This window comes from Oncorhynchus kisutch, linkage group LG21 (genome assembly GCF_002021735.2).
Source record: "Oncorhynchus kisutch isolate 150728-3 linkage group LG21, Okis_V2, whole genome shotgun sequence".
Taxonomy (NCBI): Eukaryota; Metazoa; Chordata; class Actinopteri; order Salmoniformes; family Salmonidae; genus Oncorhynchus; species Oncorhynchus kisutch.
This window is the reverse complement of record NC_034194.2, coordinates 16,049,736-16,074,663: the sequence shown is the minus strand read 5'-3', so window position 1 is coordinate 16,074,663 and position 24,928 is coordinate 16,049,736. Positions and strand designations below refer to the sequence as shown.

Below are 24,928 nucleotides of genomic sequence, written 5' to 3'. Positions count from 1 at the left end.
TCTGATTTGAATTGAAGACGGCAGTCCAAAGATTCTGTATGGAGGAATGGTCTAAGATCCCTCCCAATGTGTTCTCCAATCTCATAAAACATTTTCGAAAACGTCTCAGTGCCGTTATGCTCACAAAGGAAGGGTGCCTGAGTATTGAAAACAGGGGTGTCAATCATTTTGACCCCTATCTTTTATAGAATATTTTAAATTACTTGTTAAATAAATACATTTTATTTAGTAATTGTATTAGTATAAAATAATATAATTTCCCAATTTTTTTTAGCACCCAATATAGCTCAGTATTTGTATTATTTATTTTATACAGTCTTTTTTGCTCATTTTTTATCAAGGGTGCCAATCATTTCGGTCATGACATTAGGTCATGTGCTGCTGCTGTCTATTGTAAATATCACAAAACAGCTGACTAGTCAATTTAGAGCATTTGGTATGGACTTTAATACCACCCATTGAAATTATTGAACCTATCTGAGTATAGTTTAAGCAAGTATTTTAGTGTGAAATGCCTACATGGCCTTCCTTTTAGTAGTTTTGTGGTGACAGCAATGGGTGAATGACTCCATATTATTATGGATCATATTATAGGTTTGATTAGGAATGAACGACTGAACTTCTTGGGGTCTTGTGTGATGGAGTCTTATATAATGTAAAAATTGTTCTCCAGAAGTTGCTGATGGACATGATGTCCTTCTATTCTGTTTACTACATTTTGGTCAGCCTTCGCATTGGTATTTTTAAGGGTCTAAAATAATAGATATTTTCCACAATATTCAAATGAAGTATATCCTGTCTTTCAAATATAGTAGTTCCATTGTCATATGTTGTGGTACATGATTGACTTGTACTTCCTTTCTCGTGAACACAGAAACTACCCACAAAAACATACACGATGTCTGCATGGAACCCACATTTAGCTTTCTGCCAAAAAGCATCACAAATTATGTCCCTAGTGCTACCTCACACATTTACTGTAACTACAGTTAATTGCAAATGTATCATTTATGACTTAAGTTTCACATAATTCATATTCTTTGCAGGGTACATGAGGACATGAGGTTGACAGCCTTTTAGCACACTTTGACTACACAACAAAACCATCATGGCAAAGTTCAAAATAGGTGAGTTGATCCAAGGCTTTATTCTTGTTATTCAGTAGTTGGAAACATTACCCTTTTTTAGATTGACTACCAATTATGTGTGCTCATGTTGGTAAGCATGTTGGCTGGGTTTCTTTATAGCACTTTGTGACATTTGCTCAGTGGTGTAAAGTACCTAAGTAAAAATACTTTAAAGTACTACTTAAGTCGTTTTTTGGGGTATCTGTACGTTACTTGACTATTTATATTTTTGACTACTTTTACTTTTACTTCACTACATTCCTAAAATAATGTACTTTTTACTCCGTACATTTTCCCTGACACCCAAAAGTACTTGTTACATTTTGACAGGAAAATGGTCCAATTCATACACTTATCATGAGAACATCCCTGGTCATCCCTACTGCATCTGATCTGGCGAACTCACTAAACACAAATGTAAATGATGTCAAAGTGTGCCCCTGGCTATCCATAAATGAAAAAACAAGAAAATGGTGCCGTATGTTTTGCTTAATATAACGAATTAGAAATTATTTATACTTTTACTTTTGAAACTTAAGTACGTTTTAGCAATAACATTTATTTTTGATACTTAAGTATATTTAAAACCAAATACTTTAAGACTTTTACTCAAGTAGTATTTTACTGGGTGACTTTCACTTTTACTTTTCTATTAAGGTATCTTTACTTTTACTCAAGTATGACAATTGAGTACTTATTCCACCACTGCATCTGCTGATGTAAAGAGGGCTTTATAAATACATTTGATTTGATTTGTTAGTTCAGGTGTGTAGTTTGGATTCCCTGCACAGTGACTGTGATCTCCACGGAGCTGACTTATCTTTCGGGAGGCTTGATATTTGCGTGGATTGTGGAGGAGTGGATATGGGACTACGCCATCCCAGTCAAACTAATACACATCGATCTGACGGTAGCAGGTAAGCAGCAAGAGATTGAGGCAAGGGGAGAAGAATCTCATTGTCCAAGGGTTCATAAATGTAAGCTTTTCTGAACAAACCTGACATGACTCAAACCATCAATGACTTGTATTTGGCATATTTACTCTTTAGTTAAATCAACAGATTATTACAATTATGTATCTATGGACAGCCCACTGCCTGCTGTCTACTTTGCATTCAAATCTGTGTCAAGCACCATGCTTCAAAGGTCCCTCTTTCTATTGTGTGACATCAATTGGTGTTGATATTGTATAGCAGTCAGCCCACGTACTGTAATGATATCTGGATGCCTGGTGCTGCCTGTGCTCTACAGTAATGCCAGGATTGATAATAGCAAACACATTAATGACTCCACATGAGTCTACTCCCCACCTGAGCCACATTTTTCACTGGATGTTTAAGTAGGACTTTCAGTAACAGCTAATGGATTTGATTAGAAGAACAAACAATGTCCATGTTAATTCTATCGCTGAATTGATGGGATTTCAATCTAGGTTATGTTAGGCATGGTTGTAAGGCTGCTTTAGTATAAAGATGGCTGTCACAATAACATCATGTTCATACATGCTGGCTCATTAGTTTCACAAGCTGACAGAAAGCATGATTTTATTGATTTCTTTGTTTATTATGGTTGAAAATGTGTCATCTTCAATTACTATCCTGTCCGTTTCTTTCATCCAGTTGTTCCATCACTGGATTGCTATTGGTAAGAAATCATACTTGATGTCAGGCAATTGGGAGCCAATAAAAATAGAATTAGTTGTCATGTATTATCGCATGAATTAGTCATTCTACATTTATTTTGCAAGGGATTCAATATTTAAAAATCGACTCTTTCACTAATCTTATCCATTCTGTGTTTTACAGGTTCTGAATTGGTAATGATGATGGAGGCCAATGATGAGGGAGGCTAACTTCTATCATACAAGCTTTTCAGGAATCATTTTATGTATCCGGAAGAGCTCCAAAATTTCTGTAAAAAAATAACATTTACACTAGCTTTTCATCAACAACAAAATATACAGTTGAAAATATACAATCTTAGTAATCCTAGTAAAAATTCCCTGTCTTAGTTCAGTTCGGGTCACCACTTTATTTTAAGAATGTGAAATGTCAGAATAATAGTAGAGATAATGATTTATTTCAGCTTTTATTTCTTTCATCACATTCCCAGTGGGTCAGAAGTTTACATACACTCAATTAGTATTTGGTAGCATTGCCTTTAAATTGTTTAACTTGGGTCAAACGGTTCGGGTTGCCTTCCACAAGCTTCCCACAATAAGTTGCGTGAATTTTGACCCATTCCTCCTGACAGAGCTGGTGTGACTGATTCAGGTTTGTAGGCCTCCTTGCTCGCACATGCTTTTTCTATTCTGGCCACAAATTGGGATGGTGTTCTTCGGCTAGCAAGCCTCCCCTTTCTCCTCCAAACATAACGATGGTCATTATGGCCAAACAGTTCTATTTTTGTTTCATCAGACCAGAGGACATTTCTCCAAAAAGTATGATCTTTGTCCCCATGTACAATTGCAAACCGTAGTCTGGCTTTTTTTTATGGCGGTTTTGGAGCAGTGGCTTCTTCCTTGCTGAGCGGCCATTCAGGTTATGTCGATATAGGACTCGTTTTACTGTGGATATAGATACTTTTGTACCTGTTTCCTCCAGCATCTTCACAAGGTGCTTTGCTGTTGTTCTGGGATTAATTTGCACTTTTCACACCAAAGTACGTTCATCTCTAGGAGACAGAATGCGTCTCCTTCCTGAGCGGTATGACAGCTGCGTTGGTCCCATGGTGTTTATACTTGTGTGCTATTGTTTGTACAGATGAACATGGTACCTTCAGGCGTTTGGAAATTGCTCCCAAGGATGAACCAGACTTGTGGAGGTCTCCAATTGTTGTTCTGAGGTCTTGGCTGATTTCTTTTTATTCCCCCATGATGTCAAAGCAAACAGGCACTGAGTTTGAAGGTAGGCCTTGAAATACATCCACAGGTACACCTTCAATTGACTCAAATTATGTCAATTAGCCTATCAGAAGCTTCTAAAGCCATGACATCATTTTCTGGAATTTTCCAAGCTGTTTAAAGGCACAGTCAACTTAGTGTATGTAAACTTCTGACCCACTGGAATTGTGATACAGAGAATTATAAGTGAAATAATCTGTCTGTAAACAACTGTTGGAAAAATGACTTGTGTCATGCACAAAGTAGATGTCCTAACCGACTTGCCAAAACTATAGTTTGTTAACAAGAAATTTGTGGAGTGGTTGAAAAACTGGTTTTAATGACTCCAACCTAAGTGTATGTAAACTTCCGACTTCAACTGTACTGTCAATGATATTGTTTTATGTTCAGTTTTTTTACTGCACACTTTTGGTACTCTATGAATCTACATATTATAGTTTGCAATTATAGTCCGTTTGTAAGGAATTGTTTTGCATTTTAAACACTTCTTGCAAAAAAGGCTTTTTGTTTTGTGAGTCTGGTCCATATCCTCTTCCATGCCATTGAAAATAATAAGGAATCACGTGATCTTTAAAAAAAATATATTTCACCTTTATTTAACCAGGGAGGCTAGTTGAGAACAAGTTCTCATTTACAACTGTGACCTGGCCAAGATAAAGCAAAGCAGTGAGACACAAACAACAACACAGAGTTACACATGGAATAAACAAGCGTACAGTCAATAACACGATAGAAAAAATCTTCACACAGTGTGTCCAAATGAGGTAAGATTAGGGAGGTAAGGCAATAAATAGGCCATAGTGGCGAAGTAATTACAATGTAGCATTTAAACACTGGAGTGATAGAGGTGCAGAAGATAAATGTGCAAGTAGAGATACTGGGGTGCAAAGGAGCAAAAAATAAATAACAATATGGGGATGAGGTAGTTGGATGGGCTTTTACAGATGGGCTATGTACAGGTGCAATGCTCTGTGAGCTGCTCTGACAGCTGATGCTTTTTAGAGGTGAAATAAACACAATTGTTATTACTGTATTATTACTGTATTATTACTGTAAAAAAATGTTATTACAAAGTGTTACTACTGCATTATTACTGTAACAAAGTGTTATTACTGCGTTATTAATGTATCAAAGGGTTATTACAAAGTGTTACTATGACATTATTACTGTAACAAAGTGTTATTGCTGCGTTATTACTGTAACAACGTGTTATTAAAAAGGGTTATTACTGCATTATTACTGAAACAACGGGTTATTGCCGCATTATTACTGTATCAAAGAGTTATTACAAAGTGTTACTACGGCATTATTACTGTAACAAAGTGTTATTACTGCGTTATTACTGTAACAAGTGTTATTACTGTGTTATTACTGCAACAACGTGTTATTAAAAAGGGTTATTACTGCATTATTAGTGTAACAACGGGTTATTACCGCATTATTACTGTAACAAAGCGTTATTACTGTACCAAAGTGGTGTTACTGCATTATTACTGTAACAAAATCTTATTGGGAATTGTTATTACTGCATTATTACTGTAACAAAGGGTTAATACAAAGTGTTATTACTGCGTTATTACTGTAGCCAAGTGTTAGTACTGCGTTATTACTGTAACAAAGTCTTATTAGAAAGTGTTATTACTGCATTATTACTGTAACAGAGGGTTCTAACAAAGTATTACTACCACATTATTACTGTAACAAAGGGTTATTACTGTAACAAAGTGTTATTAAAAAGTGTTATTACTGCATTACTACTGTAACAAAGGGTTATTACAAAGTGTTACTGCTGCATTATTACTTTAACAAAGTGGAATAAACAAGCGTACAGTCAATAACACGATAGAAAAAATCTTTACACAGTGTGTCCAAATGAGGTAAGATTAGGGAGGTAAGGCAATAAATAGGCCATAGTGGCGAAGTAATTACAATGTAGCATTTAAACACTGGAGTGATAGAGGTGCAGAAGATAAATGTGCAAGTAGAGATACTGGGGTGCAAAGGAGCAAAAAATAAATAACAATATGGGGATGAGGTAGTTGGATGGGCTTTTACAGATGGGCTATGTACAGGTGCAATGCTCTGTGAGCCGTTCTGACAGCTGATGCTTTTTAGAGGTGAAATAAAGACAATTGTTATTACTGTATTATTGCTGCATTATTACTGTAACAAAATGTTATTACAAAGTGTTACTACTGCATTATTACTGTAACAAAGTGTTATTACTGCGTTATTAATGTATCAAAGGGTTATTACAAAGTGTTACTACGGCATTATTACTGTAAGAAATGGTTAATACAAAGTGTTACTACGGCATTATTACTGTAAAAAAGCGTTATTACTGTGTTATTACTGTAACAAAGTGCTGTTACTGCATTATTACTGTAACAAAATCTTATTAGAAAGTGTTATCACTGCATTATTACTGTAACAAAGGGTTATTACAAAGTGGTATTACTGCGTTATTACTGTAGCCAAGTGTTAGTACTGCGTTATTACTGTAACAAAGTGTTGTTACTGCGTTATTGCTGTAACCAAGGGTTATTATAAAGTGTTACTACTGTGTTATTACTGTAACAAAGGGTTATTACAAAGTGGTATTACTGCGTTATTACTGTAGCCAAGTGTTAGTACTGCGTTATTACTGTAACAAAGTGTTGTTACTGCGTTATTGCTGTAACCAAGGGTTATTATAAAGTGTTACTACTGTGTTATTACTGTAACAAAGTCTTATTAGAAAGTGTTATTACTGCATTATTACTGTAACAGAGGGTTATTACAAAGTGTTACTACCACATTCTCACTGTAACAAAGGGTTATTACTGTAACAAAGTCTTATTAAAAAGTGTTATTACTGCATTATTACTGTAACAGAGGGTTATTGCAAAGTGTTACTACCACATTCTTACTGTAACAGAGGGTTATTACAAAGTGTTACTACCACATTCTTACTGTAACAAAGGGTTATTACAAAGTGTTACTGCTGCATTATTACTTTAACAAAGGGTTATTACAAAGTGGTATTACTGCGTTGTTACTATAACAGAGTGTTATTACTGTGTTATTACTGTAACAGGGTTATTACAAAGTGTTATTGCTGCATTATTACTGTAACAAAGTGTTATTACTGCGTTATTACTGTAACAAAGGGTTATTACAAAGTGTTACTACTGCATTGTTACTATAACAGAGTGTTATTACTGTGTTATTACTGTAACAGGGTTATTACAAAGTGTTATTACCACATTATTACTGTAACAAGTGTTATTACTGTGTTATTACTGTAACAAAGTGTTATTACTGCATTATTACTGCAACAAAGTGTTATTACTGCGTTATTACTGTAACACAGGGTTATTACAAAGTGTTACTACCACATTATCACTGTAACAAAGGGTTATTACAAAGTGTTACTGCTGCATTATTACTTTAACAAAGGGTGATTACAAAGTGTTATTACTGCGTTGTTACTATAACAGAGTGTTATTACTGTGTTATTACTGTAACAGGGTTATTACAAAGTGTTATTGCTGCATTATTACTGTAACAAGTGTTATTACTGTGTTATTACTGTAACAAAGTGTTATTACTGCGTTATTACTGTAACAGAGGATTATTACAAAGTGTTACTACCACGTTATCACTGTAACAAAGGGTTATTACAAAGTGTTACTGCTGCATTATTACTTTAACAAAGGGTGATTACAAAGTGTTATTACTGCGTTGTTACTATACCAGAGTGTTATTACTGTGTTATTACTGTAACAGGGTTATTACAAAGTGTTATTGCTGCATTATTACTGTAACAAAGTGTTATTACTGCATTATTACTGTAGCAACGGGTTATTACAAAGTGTTATTACTGCGTTATTACTGTAGCAGGATTATTACAAAGTGTTACTACCACATTATTACTGTAACAAAGGGTTATTACTGTAACAAAGTGTTATTAAAAAGTGTTATTACTGCATTACTACTGTAACAAAGGGTTATTACAAAGTGTTATTACTGCGTTGTTACTATAACAAAGTGTTATTACTGCGCTATTACTGTAACAGGGTTATTACAAAGTGTTACTACTGCGTTATTAATGTAACAAAATGTTATTGCTGCGTTATTACTGTAACAAAGGGTTATTACAAAGTGTTATTAATGTAACAAAGTGTTATTACGGTGTTTTCACTGTAACAAAGTGTTATCAGAATGTTGTATTACTGTCTTATAACACATCACTTCATTAACACTAAGAAATCTTTGGGATAGCATAGTGGTGAACGTGATTAAGCCTGAGCATCTGTTGTCTGTCAAAGCGCTTTGGATTAAGCATGCTTAGAATGACCGAGGCAGTGGTGAGCAGTCAGTCAGTCGCTCCTCCTCGTTACCTTGATTGGTGTCATTTCAGTACAGAAACCAACATCCTTCAGTCTGCTGATCACTCCATTCTGCAATACTGACCCACGTCACAGTTGTAATCCCAGTGACCCCACATTTACACAGACACACCCCAGACAGGGAAGAAAGACTGAGAGTAAACTAAAAGGATTGAAAAGCTACATCAGGAAGTACAGTATCTGCCCCTAATATGGTTGATTTGCATCACACAACAAACACAACTGTCAGACCCACAGTTTGATTTTCAACTGTCCCCTTCCATTCACTTTGAAGACATGAATAGCAGCATGTTCTTTGTAATGGATTTGTAGTTGGAATGAGAGCACAGGAAAGAAGGGCATTAATCATTTAATGAGATTACGCAAAGGTGCTGGAGGGTGTATGGGAGGGGACCCAAGGGCAGGTCTTCGGGGGCTGATTGCCTACAGTGTGTATGCTATCTGTGAGTGTGTGTGCGCTGTGTGTGTGCGTATGTTTGGCTGTGTGTGTGCGTTAACACCACTCTGCAGCACATGGCAAGGTGAGCCATGGAGTCGAAGAGGTCCTCCCCTCACATGGGATAAGGGGGTTCTCCTCCTCTCTGCCAATAGAGCGTTGGACCTCAACAAAAAATGGTTACCATGGTTTCCAAATTCGTCTATTATCTTCATCTAAGGTATGGAACCGATTTTAGGGCTTGCTTTACTGAATGTGTGTCACACTATCTATTATGGGTTATAGACGTGAGTGACTTATGTGTCGACTGTGTTGCAAGATCTCTGCAAACACATGCTATCCTCTTTTTTTTCTGATTTGGTTCTGTGCGTTGAGACAGGGCAGCTTAGTAAATGCTGGGACTTTATAGATTGTAGCTACTGAGGTCATTCTTGATAGTCCTTCAGCCACGAGAGATATAAAGTTGACAGAGCTTTCAGAGGGAAACACTCTCAGAAATATGAAATGTTAATAATCAGGAATAACAAAATAGTAATCCATGGGCAATAAATCATATGAAGGCTAACTGTTCCGACAGAATAAACTTCTGAAACCTCGTCACCAAAGAACATGAAAAATATTGTGTTGACGTTCCTAAGCTTGTGCAGGAAGCCAAGCAAAAACACCACTGTCATGTGCAGATTCAGTTTCACTCCATTCTTGTACCTGCTGGTGTACATTTCACCTTGGTAAGAGCTTTTCTCATGTCATAGTCCACACCTGTCCAGAAGGACTGAGGTGGGGTGTTATTCATCTAATATCAAATTTATATAAGGGTTCAAGTGTAACATGCCAAGAACATAAATGTTCCTGTTTAGTGAATTCTCACAAGGTTTTGTTAAGTGTTCTCACAGCAATGGATCCAGTCCCTTTTGAGCATCATTGCCAGTGATTCTTACACAAAGGGATTTCCTCTGCTGCACCTGACAGACAGAGAACATTGTTGTAACTGACCACCAGATGGCAGTATAGAGGTAGCCTACTAATTTGCTGTTGTGTGGGAGGCCTTTGTTGTAATGGCCAGTGCTGCTCAGATGTCAAGCCTATGAGGCGTGTTGGAGCTGGTCTGATAACTTTCCACACCATTATAACCAGGAGAGAGGTCTTCCGATTCAGCCTGCCAGACTAATGAATATTCACTAATTGATTGGAACAGAATCTAACCGTTTTTAAGTGTAACATAATGTCTTTGTCTTCTGGCACGCACCAGCGGCCCACATGTAAATATCTAGTTCTTCAACAAATAGTCATTTGGAATATGGACATTAACATAAATCTCACAAAATACACGAATTAAAATTGTTGTACTGCCACTATTACCGTGTTACTACACAGGTATAAGATCAACGTAATTCAGGCTTAAATGCCATGAGTCCATATCATTAGATAGTCACAGAGGACCTCAGATCAATAGTGATTAGACTAATGTATTTTAATTCACAAAGTACAGGTGAAATGACAGGGAATAAGCCATTATTGTGCATTATAATGCATACTACATCATGATTCATAACAATATAGGCCAAATATGAGCTATAACATACTGTAACTTGGAATATTACGGTAGCAAAACATTGTGCTGTTTTCAGGTTTATGCCTAACATATGCCATTTAGCAGACGCTACCCAAGCGGTTTACAGTCATGCGTGCATACATTTTACGTTACTCGACAAATGTATGACCCAGATAGGATATCAGTTGTGCTGGGGCCAATGGTTGGGGGACCATATAAAGTAAGTTGATAAGATAGATGGCTAAGACAAGAAAAAAGTGATCTTTCATACAGTCTTACAGGTCTGGCCCGCCCAAATTACAACGCCCAACAGCATTCTGGGCGGTGCGTTCAGGCAGCTGTTGATTATCCATGTTTGAGTTCGTTTTGCATGGCTCGGTGCACCGGGTGTTCAGAGTCGATATATTTTAGACCATTACATTGGTGCTTAAGAAAATGTACACCCGGAGCACCGGGTCATGCAAAACGAACTCTCCCCATGTTATTAGAGGAGGCGGTGAGCTCATTGAAAAAGACAACTCCCTCACACACAGAACAGCTCTCCTATTCCTGGAGGCTGTACATTCAAAGTTAACTGCGAACTTACAATAATAAGGCATGAGTCGAGCAACATGAGTCGCCAGCAGGACCCCAAGGGAGTCATCTTGACCGGTTATATTAGCAATATTGAAGTTGTATCGCCTGCCTCGGGTGTCAATAGTGCCGAAGAGATCGAGTCTTCATCGCTGAGGTGAGCGTATAGTCTGTTATTGACCACAGCCCACACCCTACTGTAAGTAACATTGTAACATTGCCGCTTGAATAGTTAAGAAAAGGTGCAAAGGTCTTCCAGTTGCCCCGCATGTAACCTCTAACAGAAAGAACACTCCGTGTAACGTTAGTCCCCAAGTCGCCCCTGACTTTTCCATGTGTTGATACATTGTTGCAATGTTGATACAATGTTGACACATTGTGTGAAATGAAATAAATTCTAGACTAAACAAGCAGAGGAAATACAGGCTTGCGTATGATAAGACAATAGGTTTTCTGGATTAAACTTTTATTTTTAAATATCGTATGTAAATCACAGAAGTAGAATATAAGTGCTTTTTCATATGTAGGCTACGCTACGTCACCGTGCCGAAATTAGACTGTCCAAAAACACCTCGTTTTGTTAGGGTTAACGCTCAAGTTCTCTAGCCTAACACAACATATATATTCTATTTACACAAGCTTTGTTTGTTCTGCACATGTTTTAAAGAACCGTAAACACTATCCAATAACAAACCCCACGCATACAGGGTGAGGACACACACGAAGACTGCACTGGCCAGTTGAAACTCGATGCTGGTTTTCCAGTTCAAGTGGCCATCTGTAAAAGCCCGTGTCTGTTCTAGGCTACAGTGGAGGAGCCCTGGCTTGTATGCAGGTGCCTCCATTCACCAGCTGGGTCCGAGGGTCCCCAGTGGCCCGACAGAGGGCTGTCCGGGCCAAGGCTGTTTTGGATACTACGTACAGGGGTCTGTCTGTACTACTGTGCCGTAGTAGCACCATCCCTATTTGGCATGGTGTGGTAAATGTGGCACCTACATCCCTTTGTTGGTCTCATGTGCCAGTTGAGTTGGTCTTGCTTCTGCATGGGAACAGAAAGATAAAAACAAAAGTCCAACTGGGTGCATGTTGTGGTCAATGAATGTTGCCCAGTTTGTTGGAATAATAGCCTCCAGTTACACGTTTTTAAGTTATGAGAGATTTTGCCACCAGCTTACAGAGTCATTTTGGTCTTACTGTACAAACAAGTCAGCGGCGGTACATGATGAACTACTCGCCACAGCGCTTTTGTTTTTCCACTTGAATTGACTTATTACATAACTATTCATTCCACGGAGGCAAATAGAAAGAACAGAGTACAGCACTTTTAATGAGTTGATAACGACACAGTTTGTACAAAGAATGTGGTATGCAGGTAGGTGTGTTGGGTGTTTGTGCCTGCATGTCTTATTAAGTTAGGATGTAGGTATTCATGTTTTGCCCGGAAACATATTCTTTCACTTTTTACATACATGTTATATAGAAGAGGCATTAATTAATAATTGATCAAGCCATTTTTGTATTCTTTACATAATGTGGTGGGTCAGGTTGTACCCAATCAATAAGCTCTGCTGGTGGTGTGTTAGCTGTTTACTCTGACTGGAGTTTCTAATGTTCAAAGCATTTCAGTAACTTAGCAGATGCTCTTATCCAGAGTGGCTTTATACACGTTCATACTGGTCCCCCGTGGGAATCAAACCCACCACCCTGGCGGGTTCCAGTGCCGCGCTCTACCAACTGAGCCACGGAACAGCGGGGTTAACGGGTACAAGTCAAGGCCATGTGAACAGCCTGTGTTATGATTTCCATCGAATCAGGTGAGCCGCTGAGCTTTTTGTGAGTGAGGTATAATATTGACTCGGGGACGACCTACCTTTAAAATGCCTCCAGCAATGTAAACATTATGATGTTACCACATGGAGTCGGTGCAACAAAATCAACACGGGTTATCATCATGGTGTTATTGCTGCTGTTTGTGTTTTTATTGTTTTTCCATTGACACAGCAGCACTCTTCACATTCCCTGTTGTTTCCTGGTGTTGAAAATGTATTTCCACTTCGGGTAGAGATTATTCTGACTTTGAATCCTTCATCACTAAACTGCCAACGGCGTCTTTTGAACGTGGTTTGTAATGAACATTCAGACCTAGACATTTCCTAAATAAGTATAATTAACACATTGAAGTTTCAGGAGTACCCCCCCCCCCCCCCCCCCCCCACACACACACACACACACACACAATTGTGAATAAATAGACTGACGAACTGTGCAGTCTCTGACAAACACAATAACTCTTCTTTGAACAGGGTACGGTTTGAAAAGTGTTCTTGACCTTTTTTTTCTTCTATACAGTGTATGTTCCTCTATCTCAAATCCCAGAACCCATCACTGGGGGCTTTCCCATGTAGTCTGTCCAATCCAGCTGGCCCATATGACTACAGAACTTTGGCCTCAGTTCTTTGGAGCTGTCACCATTGTGGATACATTCATCAAGGACCACCGTATCTGCCCCCACATCTTGTACACGTGTTAAACCCAGCCTATTCTCCAGTCAATGACATGTAATTTGAGAGTGTACTCAGGCAGTAAGTATTATTACAGGAGAATGGAGGGTCAGACAGTCAGACTGAACCCCCAGCAGTAATGTTCCATGACTCTGTTGGGGTTGTCACAGCAATCAACTGGCTTGGGCCCATGTGTCGCTGTATTACATGTAGTGGATGTTTGGAATGTGCCTTATGAGTTAAGTCAAACTTGATTGCTAGTGCATGTGATTAACAGTAGTGTAATCCCGTGTTTCCGTTGCGGTGCTAAACCATGCATGTTCTGCCACTATGTATTTTTGACACCTGTTGTCACCACACTTTGCCCCACAGTACCACACTCAGGTTAAGGTTTAGTAAGCCTTCGAGAAGGTATAGTATGCCACTGCCCCCTGAACTGCACTGTCAGTTCTTCTGTCTGAATGCATCTACATTATAAACTGGGTGGTTCGAGGCCTGAATGCTGATTGGCTGAAACCTGAGGTATATAACACTGTATACCATGGGTATGACAACATGTATTTTTACTGTTCTAATTATGTTGGTATCCAGCTTATAATAGCAATAAGACACCTTGGGGGTTTGTGGCATATAGCCAATATACCACAGCTAAGGGCTATATCCAGGCACTCTGCGTTGCGCCGTGCATATGAGCAGCCCTTAGTTGTGGTATATTGGCCATATACTACACCACCTCATGCCTTATTGCTTAAGTATACTATGACCCCTCTCCTTTGTGTCTGTATGCAAAATTACCAGGCACTAAACAGCAGAGAAAGACTGTTGTTTACCTTTTTGTCCTTGAGCACTGGCAGTTTGTCACTCTTGGAGCCAGCAAGATAGCTGACCTTTCCATGCGACTGGGTCTGGCTGTGGGGTAATGTTGGTGGTGTGTACATTGCTGGGATACTTGACTTTCCTTGTTCTCTTGAGTTCAAACCTTGCATGTGCTCCTAATGGGGAAGATTGTGTTTGCATTTCTCTCTTGGGATGGAATACAAACTAACATTGGTGCACATTCTGCTTTTCTCCTTTATTGGCAGTCTATTCCCCTCTAAACCAAATGTTTGTGCTGTGTTTTAGCTTGTTCCCCATAAAGGTTTGAATAAATAGAATGTTTTCAAACCCTCGGATTCTTACAGAATTGTTCAAACATTGTGCCAATATTATCTAGAAAACAGACAGCGATTTGATTTGTGAAAGCATTTCCTCAACAACTTCTCTGAATTTGCAATGGCGTGGTGTTTATCCAGGGCCAGAAATGTCAGGCGTTACTGATACCCTGTGTATTTCCTGTGGCTGGGAAGGAGCTGAGGGCTGACTCATTTTACAACCTCCACAGACCTCAGGTGAGGCCTAACAGGCCTGCTGCTCATTTATATTCTGTCCTGTCTATGACCATGGAGGGTAGTGTGTACGGCCAGTACATCACTGGGGCCACGCTTCCTGCCATCCAGGACCTTTATACCAGGCGGTGTCAGAGGAAGACCCTAAAAATGGCCAAAGACTCCAGCCACCCTAGTCATAGACTGTTCTCTCTGCTACTGCATGGCAAGCGGTACCGGAGAGCCAAGTCTAGGTCCAAGAGGCTTCTAAACAGATTCTACCCCCAAGCCGTAAGACTCCTTAACAGCCAATCAAATGGCTACCCGGACTATTTGCATTATGTGCCCCTGCACATTGACTCTGTACCGGTACCCCCTGTATATAGCCTCCACATTGACTCTGTACCGGTACCCCCTGTATATAGCCTCCACATTGACTCTGTACCGGTACCCCCTGTATATAGCCTCCACATTGACTCTGTACCGGTACCCCCTGTATATAGCCTCCACATTGACTCTGTACCGGTACCCCCTGTATATAGCCTCCACATTGACTCTGTACCGGTACCCCCTGTATATAGCCTCCACATTGACTCTGTACCGGTACCCCCTGTATATAGCCTCCACATTGACTCTGTACCGGTACCCCCTGTATATAGCCTCCACATTGACTCTGTACCGGTACCCCCTGTATATAGCCTCGCTACTGTTATTTTAATGTTCCTTTTTAATTATTTATTTTTCTATTTCAGTTCATTTTAGTAAATACTTTAACACTTATTTTTCTTAATTGCACTGTTGATTAAGGGCTTGTAAGTAAGCATTTCACTGCAAGGTCTACACCTGTTGTATTCGGCGTATGTGACAAATACAATTTGATTTGAACTCTTCACTGCGAGAAATGGACCAGGAAGCCATGAAGAACACTCTGTAGCCCATAGAGCTGGTATTTAAGCTCATTTGTACTCTTTAGTTTGAGGTTATTATTTCTGTCACATTGGTTGTGTAAAATAAACCTTTTACCCCTAAGCTAAGGTGTACGTTAGCCTGGCCTGGCTTGACCCAGATTGACTGTGTTTAGTATCAAGTGCGTAAGCAGAAACAGTAATTTGGGAGTGTGGAACCGCTGAGGTTTCATGATTTATTTTTGTCACTCTAGGTGTCCCTTTAAAGGTCAAATGCAGCAGTTTTTATCTCAATATCAAATCATTTCTGGGTAACCATTAAGTATCTTACTGTGATTGTTCTCAACTAAATTGGTCAAAAAGAAGCAACAATAGCTTCTTAGCGAAGAGCAATTTCTCAAGCAAGAATTTTGCTAGTACTGTCTGTGAGTGGGAAGGGGAAAACTCAACATTACCTATTATTGGCAGAGAGGTTTGTAACTTTCTTATTGGTCTATTAACTAATTTACCATGTGGTGATGTCACCGTGGAAGGCCCAAACTCCTTCACACCAAAACAGGCTGAAATGTCAGGCAGTCTTTTAAAACAGCTTTTACACTAAAGGGCATTATCATAATTTTCACAGTACTATTCCAACCTCATAGCATTGAAATGTATATAAAACACAAGCAAATCACATTTGTTGACTGCACTGGCCCTTTAAGTGCAACCACCATAACTATTTTGGGGGGGAGTGTAGCAGCTTTCTGATGCCCATCAGGAGTCCTCTTTGTGCTTTTCCCAGGGTTCACTCACACGGAGAAGCCTATCTGGAGCAAGCCTTCGCCAAGCCCGCAAGCCCACACATGCGTTATCCTTAAACTAGTAACTTAGCATTCCTGTAAAAGGGTCTAGGCTGTGGCCAGCGAACAGCAGCTGACAGCAGGGGTTTGCACAGAACTACGTGCTGTAAGTGTGACGCGGCCAGAGGAAAGCAGAACTGCCGCACTGACTGACATGAGTTAACCCTTCACGTTCATGCTAATCCAAGTCCTATGTGGAACATACAACCACATTCTTGTGAAAACACCGCGTTCGTAGAGTTCCAATCCTAAAATGAGTACCAGACAGCCACCCAGTTTGTTTACTCATTATTAGTATGGTCTGACTTGTTGTATTTATAACTCACTTTAACCCTGATAAAATGATTGAAATAGTACTCATAATACTCTCTCCTTTGTCCACCAGCCGCAGGACAGGCCACTACAGTGTCCAGAACCGGGCCAGAAATGCACCAGGAAAGCCCCCGTACCACCGCTGTAACTCCCAGGACTCGTTGGACGAGCTGGCCATGGACGACTACTGGACCGAGGTGGAGAACATCACCCTGAGTGGAGAGGGGGACGCAGAGCCACAGGAGGAGGTGCAGCTGAAGGTGCCTGATGGTATGGAGCTCTACTCTATAGCAGGAGTGTCCACTGAAAGTAGAGGACCCTTGTGCCCTTTAATTCACCTTAAGTTGTTGAACAACTGCTTCAGGGTAACATTTTAGACTGAGATTTAAGGTGTAGTACAGCATTCACTATGTACATTATATGACTAGTGATTTACCTAGATCATTGTCTGACAGGATTATTTTTTTACTATAAACGCAACATGAAGTGTTGGTCCCATGTTTCATGGGCTGATTCCAGAAATGTTCCATACACAAAACATTTCTCTCAAATTTTGTGTAGAAATTAGTTTACATCACTGTTAGTGAGCATTTACTGCAAGATGGCACCGGAGGGGAGGGCTGCAGTCTTATCGGCTCTTAACCAACCATGCTATTTTGTTTTTTGAAGTTGTTCGTAACTTATTTTGTTCATAATATTGCTGCTACCGTCTCTTATAACCGAAAAGAGCTTCTGGACATCAGAACTGGGATTACTCACCTCAAATTGGACGAGAAGTTCTTCAATGAGTCAGATGCAAGGGATATACTACAGACACCTGACCAGGCCCAGATCCCTGTGATTCGCTGGAAAAGGAAACAGGTTTCGCGGTAAAGAGATCAGGATGCCTGGTGAGGATCAGGTGGTCAGGATGCCTGGTGAGGATCAGGTGGTCAATCTGCCCTTGCCTTCCGTCTTGCTAGCTAATGTTCAATCGCTGAAAAATAAATGGGATGAACTGAAAGCACGTATATCCTACCAATGGGACATTAAACTGTAATATCTTATGTTTCACCGAGTCGTGGCTGAACGACGACATTAAGAGCATATCGCTTGTGGGTTATACACTCCATCGGCAAGACAGAACAGCAGCCTCTGGTAAGACACGGGGCGGGGGCCTATAGCTGGTGCACAATATCTAAGGAAGTCTCAAGGTTTTGCTCGCCCGAGGTAGTGTGGTCTACAGCTTATCATGAGATACTCTATCTACAGTTGAAGTCGGAAGTTTACATACACCTACATACACAATTAATAAGTAAAAATTCCCTGTCTTAGGTCAGTTAGGATCACCACTTCATTTTAAGAATGTGAAATGTCAGAATAATAGTAGAGAATTATTTCAGCTTTTATTTCTTTCATCACATTCCCATTGGGTCAGAAGTTTACATACACTCAATTAGTATTTGGTAGCATTGCCTTTAAATTGTTTAACTTGGGTCAAACGTTTCAGGTAACATCCCCCAATAATTTGGGTGAATTTTGGCCCATTCCTCCTGACAGAGCTGGTGTAACTGAGCCAGGTTTATAGGCCTCCTTGCTCGCACACGTCTTTTCAGTTCTGCCCACAAAAATGTTCTATGGGCTTGAGGTCAGGGCTTTGTGATGGCCACTCCAATTCCTTGACTTTGTTGTCCTTAAGTCATTTTGCCACAACTTTGGAAGTATGCTTGGGGTCATTGTCCATGTGGAAGACCCATTTGTGACCAAGCTTTAACTTCCTGACTGATGTCTTGAGATGTTGCTTCACTATATCCACATAATTTTCCTAGTCTATCAGAAGCTTCTAAAGCCATTACATCATTTTCTGGAATTTTCCAAACTGGAAAATGTGTGAAAACCTATCTTATAAAAAACAATCAATCATAATCACTAGTTAACTACACATGGTTGATGATATTACTAGATATTATCTAGCGTGTCCTGCGTTGCATATAATCTGACTGAGCGGTGGTAGGCAGAAGCAGGCCCGTAAACATTCATTCAAACAGCACTTTCGTGCGTTTTGCCAGCAGCTCTTTGTTGTGCATCAAGCATTGCGCTGTTTATGACTTCAAGCCTATCAACTCCCGAGATGAGGCTTGTGTAACTGAAGTGAAATGGCTAGCTAGTTAGCGCGCGCTAATTGTCGTTGTGTTGCTGGTTCGAGCCCAGGGAGGAGCGAGGAGAGGGACGGAAGCTATACTGTTACACTGGCAATACTAAAGTGCCTATAAGAATAGTCAAAGGTTAATGAAATACAAATGGTATAGAGGGAAATAGTCCTATAATAACTACAACCTAAAACTTCTTACCTGGGAATATTGAAGACTCATGTTAAAAGGAACCACCATATTTCATATGTTCTCATGTTCTGAGCAAGGAACTCAAACGCTAGCTTTCTTATATTGCACTTTTACTTTCTTCTCCAACACTTTGAGTTAGCATTATTTAAACCAAATTGAACATGTTTCATTATTTACTTGAGACTAAATTGATTTTATTGATGTATTATATTAAGTTAAAATAAGTGTTCATTCAGTATTGTTGTAATTGTCATTATTACAAATAAAATAATAAAAAAATCGTCCGATTAATCGGTATCGGCTTCTTTGGTCCTCCAATAATTGGTATCGGCGTTGAGAAATCATAATCGGTCGACCTCTAGTCCAAGCACACTAAGACAGTCGTGAAGAGGTCACAACAAAACCTATTCCCCCTCAGGAGACTGAAAATATTTGTCATGGGTCCTCAAAAGGTTTTACAGCTGCACCATCGAGAGCTTCCTGACGGGTTGCATCACTGCCTGGTATGGCAACTGCTCAGCCTCTGACTGCAAGGCACTACAGAGGGTAGTGCCTATGGCCCAGTACATCACCGGGGCCAAGCTTCCTGCAATCCAGGACCTCTATACCAGGCGGTGCCAGAGGAAGGCCCTAAAAATGGTCAGACTCCAGCCACCCTAGTCATAGACTGTTCTCTCTGCTACCGCACAGCCAAGTCTAGGTCCAAGAGGCTTTTAAACAGCTTCCACCCCCCTAAGCCGTAAGACTCCTGAACAGCTAATCAAATGGCTACCCATACTATTTGCATTGCCCCCCCCCCCCCCCCCCCAGACTGCTGCTACTCTGTTATTATCTATGCATAGACACTTTAATAACTCTACCTACATGTACATAATTACCTTGACACCGGTGCCCCCGCACAATGACTCTGTACTGGTACCCCCAGTATATAGCTCTGCTATTTTTATTTACTGCTGCTCTTTAATTATTTGTTGTTCTTACCTCTTTTTTTGTGTGTATTTTCTTAACTGTATTGTTGGTTAAGGGCTTGTAAGCATTTCACTGTAAGGTCTACACCTGATTTTATTTGATTTCTCCTTGCCAAGATGGTCCATCCACCATACATGTGTGGCATATCAAGAAGCTGATTAAACAGCATGACCATTACACAGGTGCACCTTGTGCTGGGGATAATAAAAGATCACTCTAAAATTTGCAGTTATGTCACAACTTGACACATCTATGGTATTGTGTTTTGAGGGAGCGTGCAATTTGCATGCTGACTGCAGGAATGTCCACCAGAGCTAATGCCAGGGAATTTAATGTTCATGTCTCTACCATAAGCCACCTCCTACATTGTTTTAGAGAATTTGGCAGTCTGTCCAACCGGCCTCACAACCGCAGACCACTTGTAACCACGCCAGCCCAGGACCTTCACATCCGGCTTCTTCACATGCGGGATCATCTGAAACCAGCCACACGGACAGCTGATGAAGCTGAGGAGTATTTCTGTCTGTACTAAAGCCCCTTTCATGGGGAAAAAATGAATTTTGATTGGCTGGGCCTGGCCCCCAAGTGGGTGGGCCTAGGCTTAGATTAGGGCCTAATTCATTTATTTAAATAGAGTGATTTCCTGATATGAACTGTAACTAAGTAAAATTGTGTTTTTATATTTTTCGTTCAGTACATACAGTAGAGCTGAATAGGATAGTCTGGTCTGTTGTCCAGCCCATGTTATTTTGCAATACCACCACATAATGATCTCTTATTGCTTTCATCCACAGAATACAATAGACTTGCTTGATCCTACAGGATCAGGAAATGCCTATAAAAAGCACTGCAAAAGTGTATTGTTTAAGTCGACATTCATTGTTTTGTCTGGAGAACTTAAAGCAGGAACTTCCTTTTTGTTTCCGTTCCTTTCTATAACAAGATTGTTGGTTAGGAGTGAGGTCCTTCCCTGTTTCATGTCTTTCTCTATTCCTACACCTCCGTACATAAAAATGGCATAATACTAATTGCACAGTAATAATCTATGAATTACTTGTTTGTTTCTTTATCATTCAGTAAATGACTGTGTCCTCTCGCTAGTCTTCAGGCCTACAGCCATGTCTTTTCCATTAACATGCCACTGCTCTTTTGGTGCAGCATCAATTCATCCCTAACTCGTCTGTCTGTAGAGGGGGAACAGGAGGAGGCGTGGCTGACGGAGGCTGGGCTGGCCACTCTGTTTGACGAGTCTGCGTCGGACCCCGAGGACATGATGGGGCTGTTGTCCACGCTGACGCGCACCCAGGCCGCCGCCGTGGAGAAACGTGTTGAGAAGCTACAGCAGACCCTCAGGAAGAGGAACAAGCAGCACCAAGTACCTGACGTCAGAGACATCTTCAAACTCCCAGGCACGCCAGAGTCAAAGGTCAGCCTACCACTGGTCCCGTTTCACTTGCCAGTCATGCCTGAGATGCCTCGCTACATAACAAACCTAGTGACTTGTTTACCGTAGTTGGTTAATATAATTACTAATCACAATATCTGTTAATGGACACCTGAATGTGAAGTAATACTTAACTGAATATCTTAATATTATACAAAAGAAGGTCTTGTACTCACAATTGGGGTGAAAAATATGACTTTCTACAATATCAGCAGTTACTCTTAGTAGTTTGAATCAATAATTGATAAAAAATGACCTATATTAAATTCTGATGAGAGCCTGCTTCTGTTTTATATTATGTTGCAGGAGGATGAAGCCAAGTCACCAGAGAGAAGTGAAAACAGGAAAAAGGATATTACGACAGATGGCATGTACCACAAGTTCTACTCACTAAATCTTTGTCTGGGCATGTTGGTCTATACCTATAGAAAACATCACTGACTCGCCACAAAAATGAACTGGTATTTCTATCCACTGTGTTGTTTTTATGTGATACTGTAGATTTCCTGAAATGGTTCATGATCACAGGATGCAGAAGTGAAGATTCTACGGAAGAGCTGTTGAGTTGAGAAGATAACTCAGCAGTACACGCACACGCACACACACACACACACACACACACACACACACACACACACACACACACACACACACACACACACACACACACACAGGAAGCAGGGACATTGCCTATCTTGTCTGTTCGCGCCACCCCTCTGACCTTAACATGAAGGCTGTCAGGAATCCGCTCCCTATCTTCCATTATACACTTGCCTGTTTTCCTATTAGTGGAGATGGCAGGGTGGCACTGCAGTTCTGTGTCAGGGCCAAGGCCTTACATGTCTGTCTGACATGGGTCACAGAGGGCAGACTGGCTCTCTGGCTGTTGACTTCCACAGGACCCTTAGTTTCCCTTCAGTGGGCAGAACAGTCACCACCACCTAGTTCTAATCTCCCCACTGCTGACTTTGTCCCATCTGTGGACTTTCACACATCTAATTCATGAATTGCCTGTGTTATCTCTTGCTATAGGTGTAGCTTTCAATATGTCCCAATAATAACTGTGTGTGTGTGTGTGTGTGTGTGTGTGTGTGTGTGTGTGTGTGTGTGTGTGTGTGTGTGTGTGTGTGTGTGTGTGTATGTACAGGTCAGGCGATGGGGCTGGGGAACAGGGCAGGCCCTGCTGAGCAGAGTGTGTCTGAACCTGAGACAGACATCAACCTAGAGGTGTCCTTCTCTGATCAGGCCCTCAGCTACAAGGAGGGTTCAAAGGGCAGCAGCGAGGCTCTGACAGACGCAGATGACAAGCTACCTGTGAGTACCCTTTTTTTTAAACATTAACACCGCCAAACGGATTGACTGAGCCGCTCATCCAGAGCAAAGTTTATATGCCAAAACAGGAAGTGTCACTCGTCAAAATAGCAGGATCCCATAGGCCAGTTTGGGACAAAGGATTTCAAATATTTATGTTTTTTTGGCAGAAGCAAGAACTTTGCCCTGTGGTGTTTATGGATTGAAACAGGTTTCTGTTTTTACTTAGCCTACATCATTAATGATTGACCAAATGATGATTTGATATTTATATGGGCCATTATTTACAGCGTTATTGTAGGCCTAAACCTGCTGCTTGTGTACTAGTGTAAGTTATGACATTGAATGATGTCATTTGCACTGATGATAACATTCTCTATCAATCAACCTTTTTGAATAGAGTTTTTGCATCATATAATAAATTTCAGTCAAAATACTGTTCTAGACTCCTGGTGTATCTGAGTTCTGTCTCTGGTTCTAGGGCCATCTAGTGGTTACAGATACTCCAATACTATGTCAGGGTCATATTCAATAGGCATCAAACAGACCCTGTTTTTGTTCTGACAAGTCCAATAAGAAGTGCTTGTTTTCATCTTCCATTGCAAAATGTTTTGCTACGGTGTGCAATAATGAATACAACCCAGTTTTACTAACTCCTAATGTAACCTGTGCTTCGCTGTATGACAGAACTTCAAGTTGAGCAGAGACAAGACAGGGCTGACCAAGGTTGGGGACCTGTCCCCCCATGACATGAAGAAGGTGCACCGCCTGGTGCTGATAGAGATGACCGCTCTGTTTGACACGGCAGGCATCGACCTCAAAGCCCACAAAGCAGTTAAACTCAAGGTCAAAGGTAAGCCAGTATGCTAGAACTGGAACACAACTGTATAACATTATATCTAAGAACCCTGAGGACTGTCCCATCAAGCTCTGACACAATTAGGTTTGTTGTGTTTGTGTTCTAGAGTCTGGCCTGTTTGGAGTTCCCCTGGCTGCCCTATTGGAGCAGGACCAGAGGAGACAGCCAGGGACCAAGGTGCCAATCATACTGCAGAGGGTGAGCAGCACAACCTCTCATTAACCACCGATCCTGGTTCTCTTTAATCATACAGTACGTAGTAACGAAAGGTTTGTAGATCGAATCCCCGAGCTGACAAGGTAAAAGTCTGTTTTGTCCCTGAACAAGGCAGTTAACCCACTGTTCCTAGGCCGTCATTGTAAATAAGAATTTGTTCTTAACTGACTTGCCTAGTTAAATATGTGCTGTCGTTTTGGTGGTTTAAAGCTTATAAGTGTGTTCTCTTGTTTCCAGCTCATCTCTCACATAGAGGACGAGGGTCTGGACACAGAGGGGCTTCTACGGATACCCGGAGCAGCCATAAGAGTCAAGGTCATTGTTCGTCATTGTTGATAGATGTAGTCCTGCTTCATTCAATGTCTGGGGGAAGTATTTACATGCTGTAACAACAGCTTAATGTAGCCAAATTCTTATTTCCCTAATGGAAAGGTTAGTGTGGTGACCGACTGTGGAAGATATGATTAGTGTTGTACTGTAGGATGGTGTGATAAAGCCTCCAATGTGGATGTGTTTAACTATGCTTGTGGGGACCAGAAGTCCCCACAAGAATAGTGAACAAACAAAAATTAGGGGACATTTTGTTCCCTACAAAGTCCAATGCTATTTCTAGGGGGTTATAGGGTTAGAATTACGTTTAGGGTTAGGAGTTAAGGTTTCGGGAAAATAGGATTTTGTGCCCCCACCAGGTTAGTGTGTGTGCGTTAACATGTGACCTATGTGTTCGGCTGGCAGGCGGTGTGTGTGGAGCTGGAGGGGAAGTTCTACGAAGGCCTGTTCCCATGGGAGAGTCTGAAGCAGCACGATGCAGCCAGCCTGCTCAAGCTCTTCATCAGGGAGCTGCCCCACCCACTGCTCACTGTGAAGTACCTCAGCGCCTTCATCGCAGTGCTTAGTCAGTCC

The 24,928-nt window shown here is 40.6% G+C and overlaps 1 protein-coding gene across 3 annotated transcripts in view; it reads left to right on the top strand.

Annotated features, from left to right (window-relative positions):
- Positions 1 to 8,923: 8,923 nt before the first annotated feature.
- arhgap18 (Rho GTPase activating protein 18) overlaps positions 8,924 to 24,928 on the top strand; it is a 22,773-nt gene continuing 6,768 nt past the window's right edge. The window contains exons 1-10 of one of the 3 annotated variants that reach the window (XM_020455534.2): positions 10,916 to 11,138; positions 11,785 to 11,907; positions 16,979 to 17,175; positions 21,386 to 21,621; positions 21,946 to 22,006; positions 22,787 to 22,953; positions 23,638 to 23,803; positions 23,916 to 24,007; positions 24,263 to 24,340; positions 24,761 to 24,920. In XM_020455534.2, the coding sequence (XP_020311123.1) occupies positions 11,020 to 11,138; positions 11,785 to 11,907; positions 16,979 to 17,175; positions 21,386 to 21,621; positions 21,946 to 22,006; positions 22,787 to 22,953; positions 23,638 to 23,803; positions 23,916 to 24,007; positions 24,263 to 24,340; positions 24,761 to 24,920 (1,399 nt within the window). In that variant the 5' untranslated portion in view covers positions 10,916 to 11,019. Of the gene's footprint in view, positions 9,077 to 10,915; positions 11,139 to 11,784; positions 11,908 to 16,978; positions 17,176 to 21,385; positions 21,622 to 21,945; positions 22,007 to 22,786; positions 22,954 to 23,637; positions 23,804 to 23,915; positions 24,008 to 24,262; positions 24,341 to 24,760; positions 24,921 to 24,928 lie in introns of those variants that run through there. The other 2 variants (XM_031800348.1, XM_020455536.2) reach the window with 2 other exon arrangements.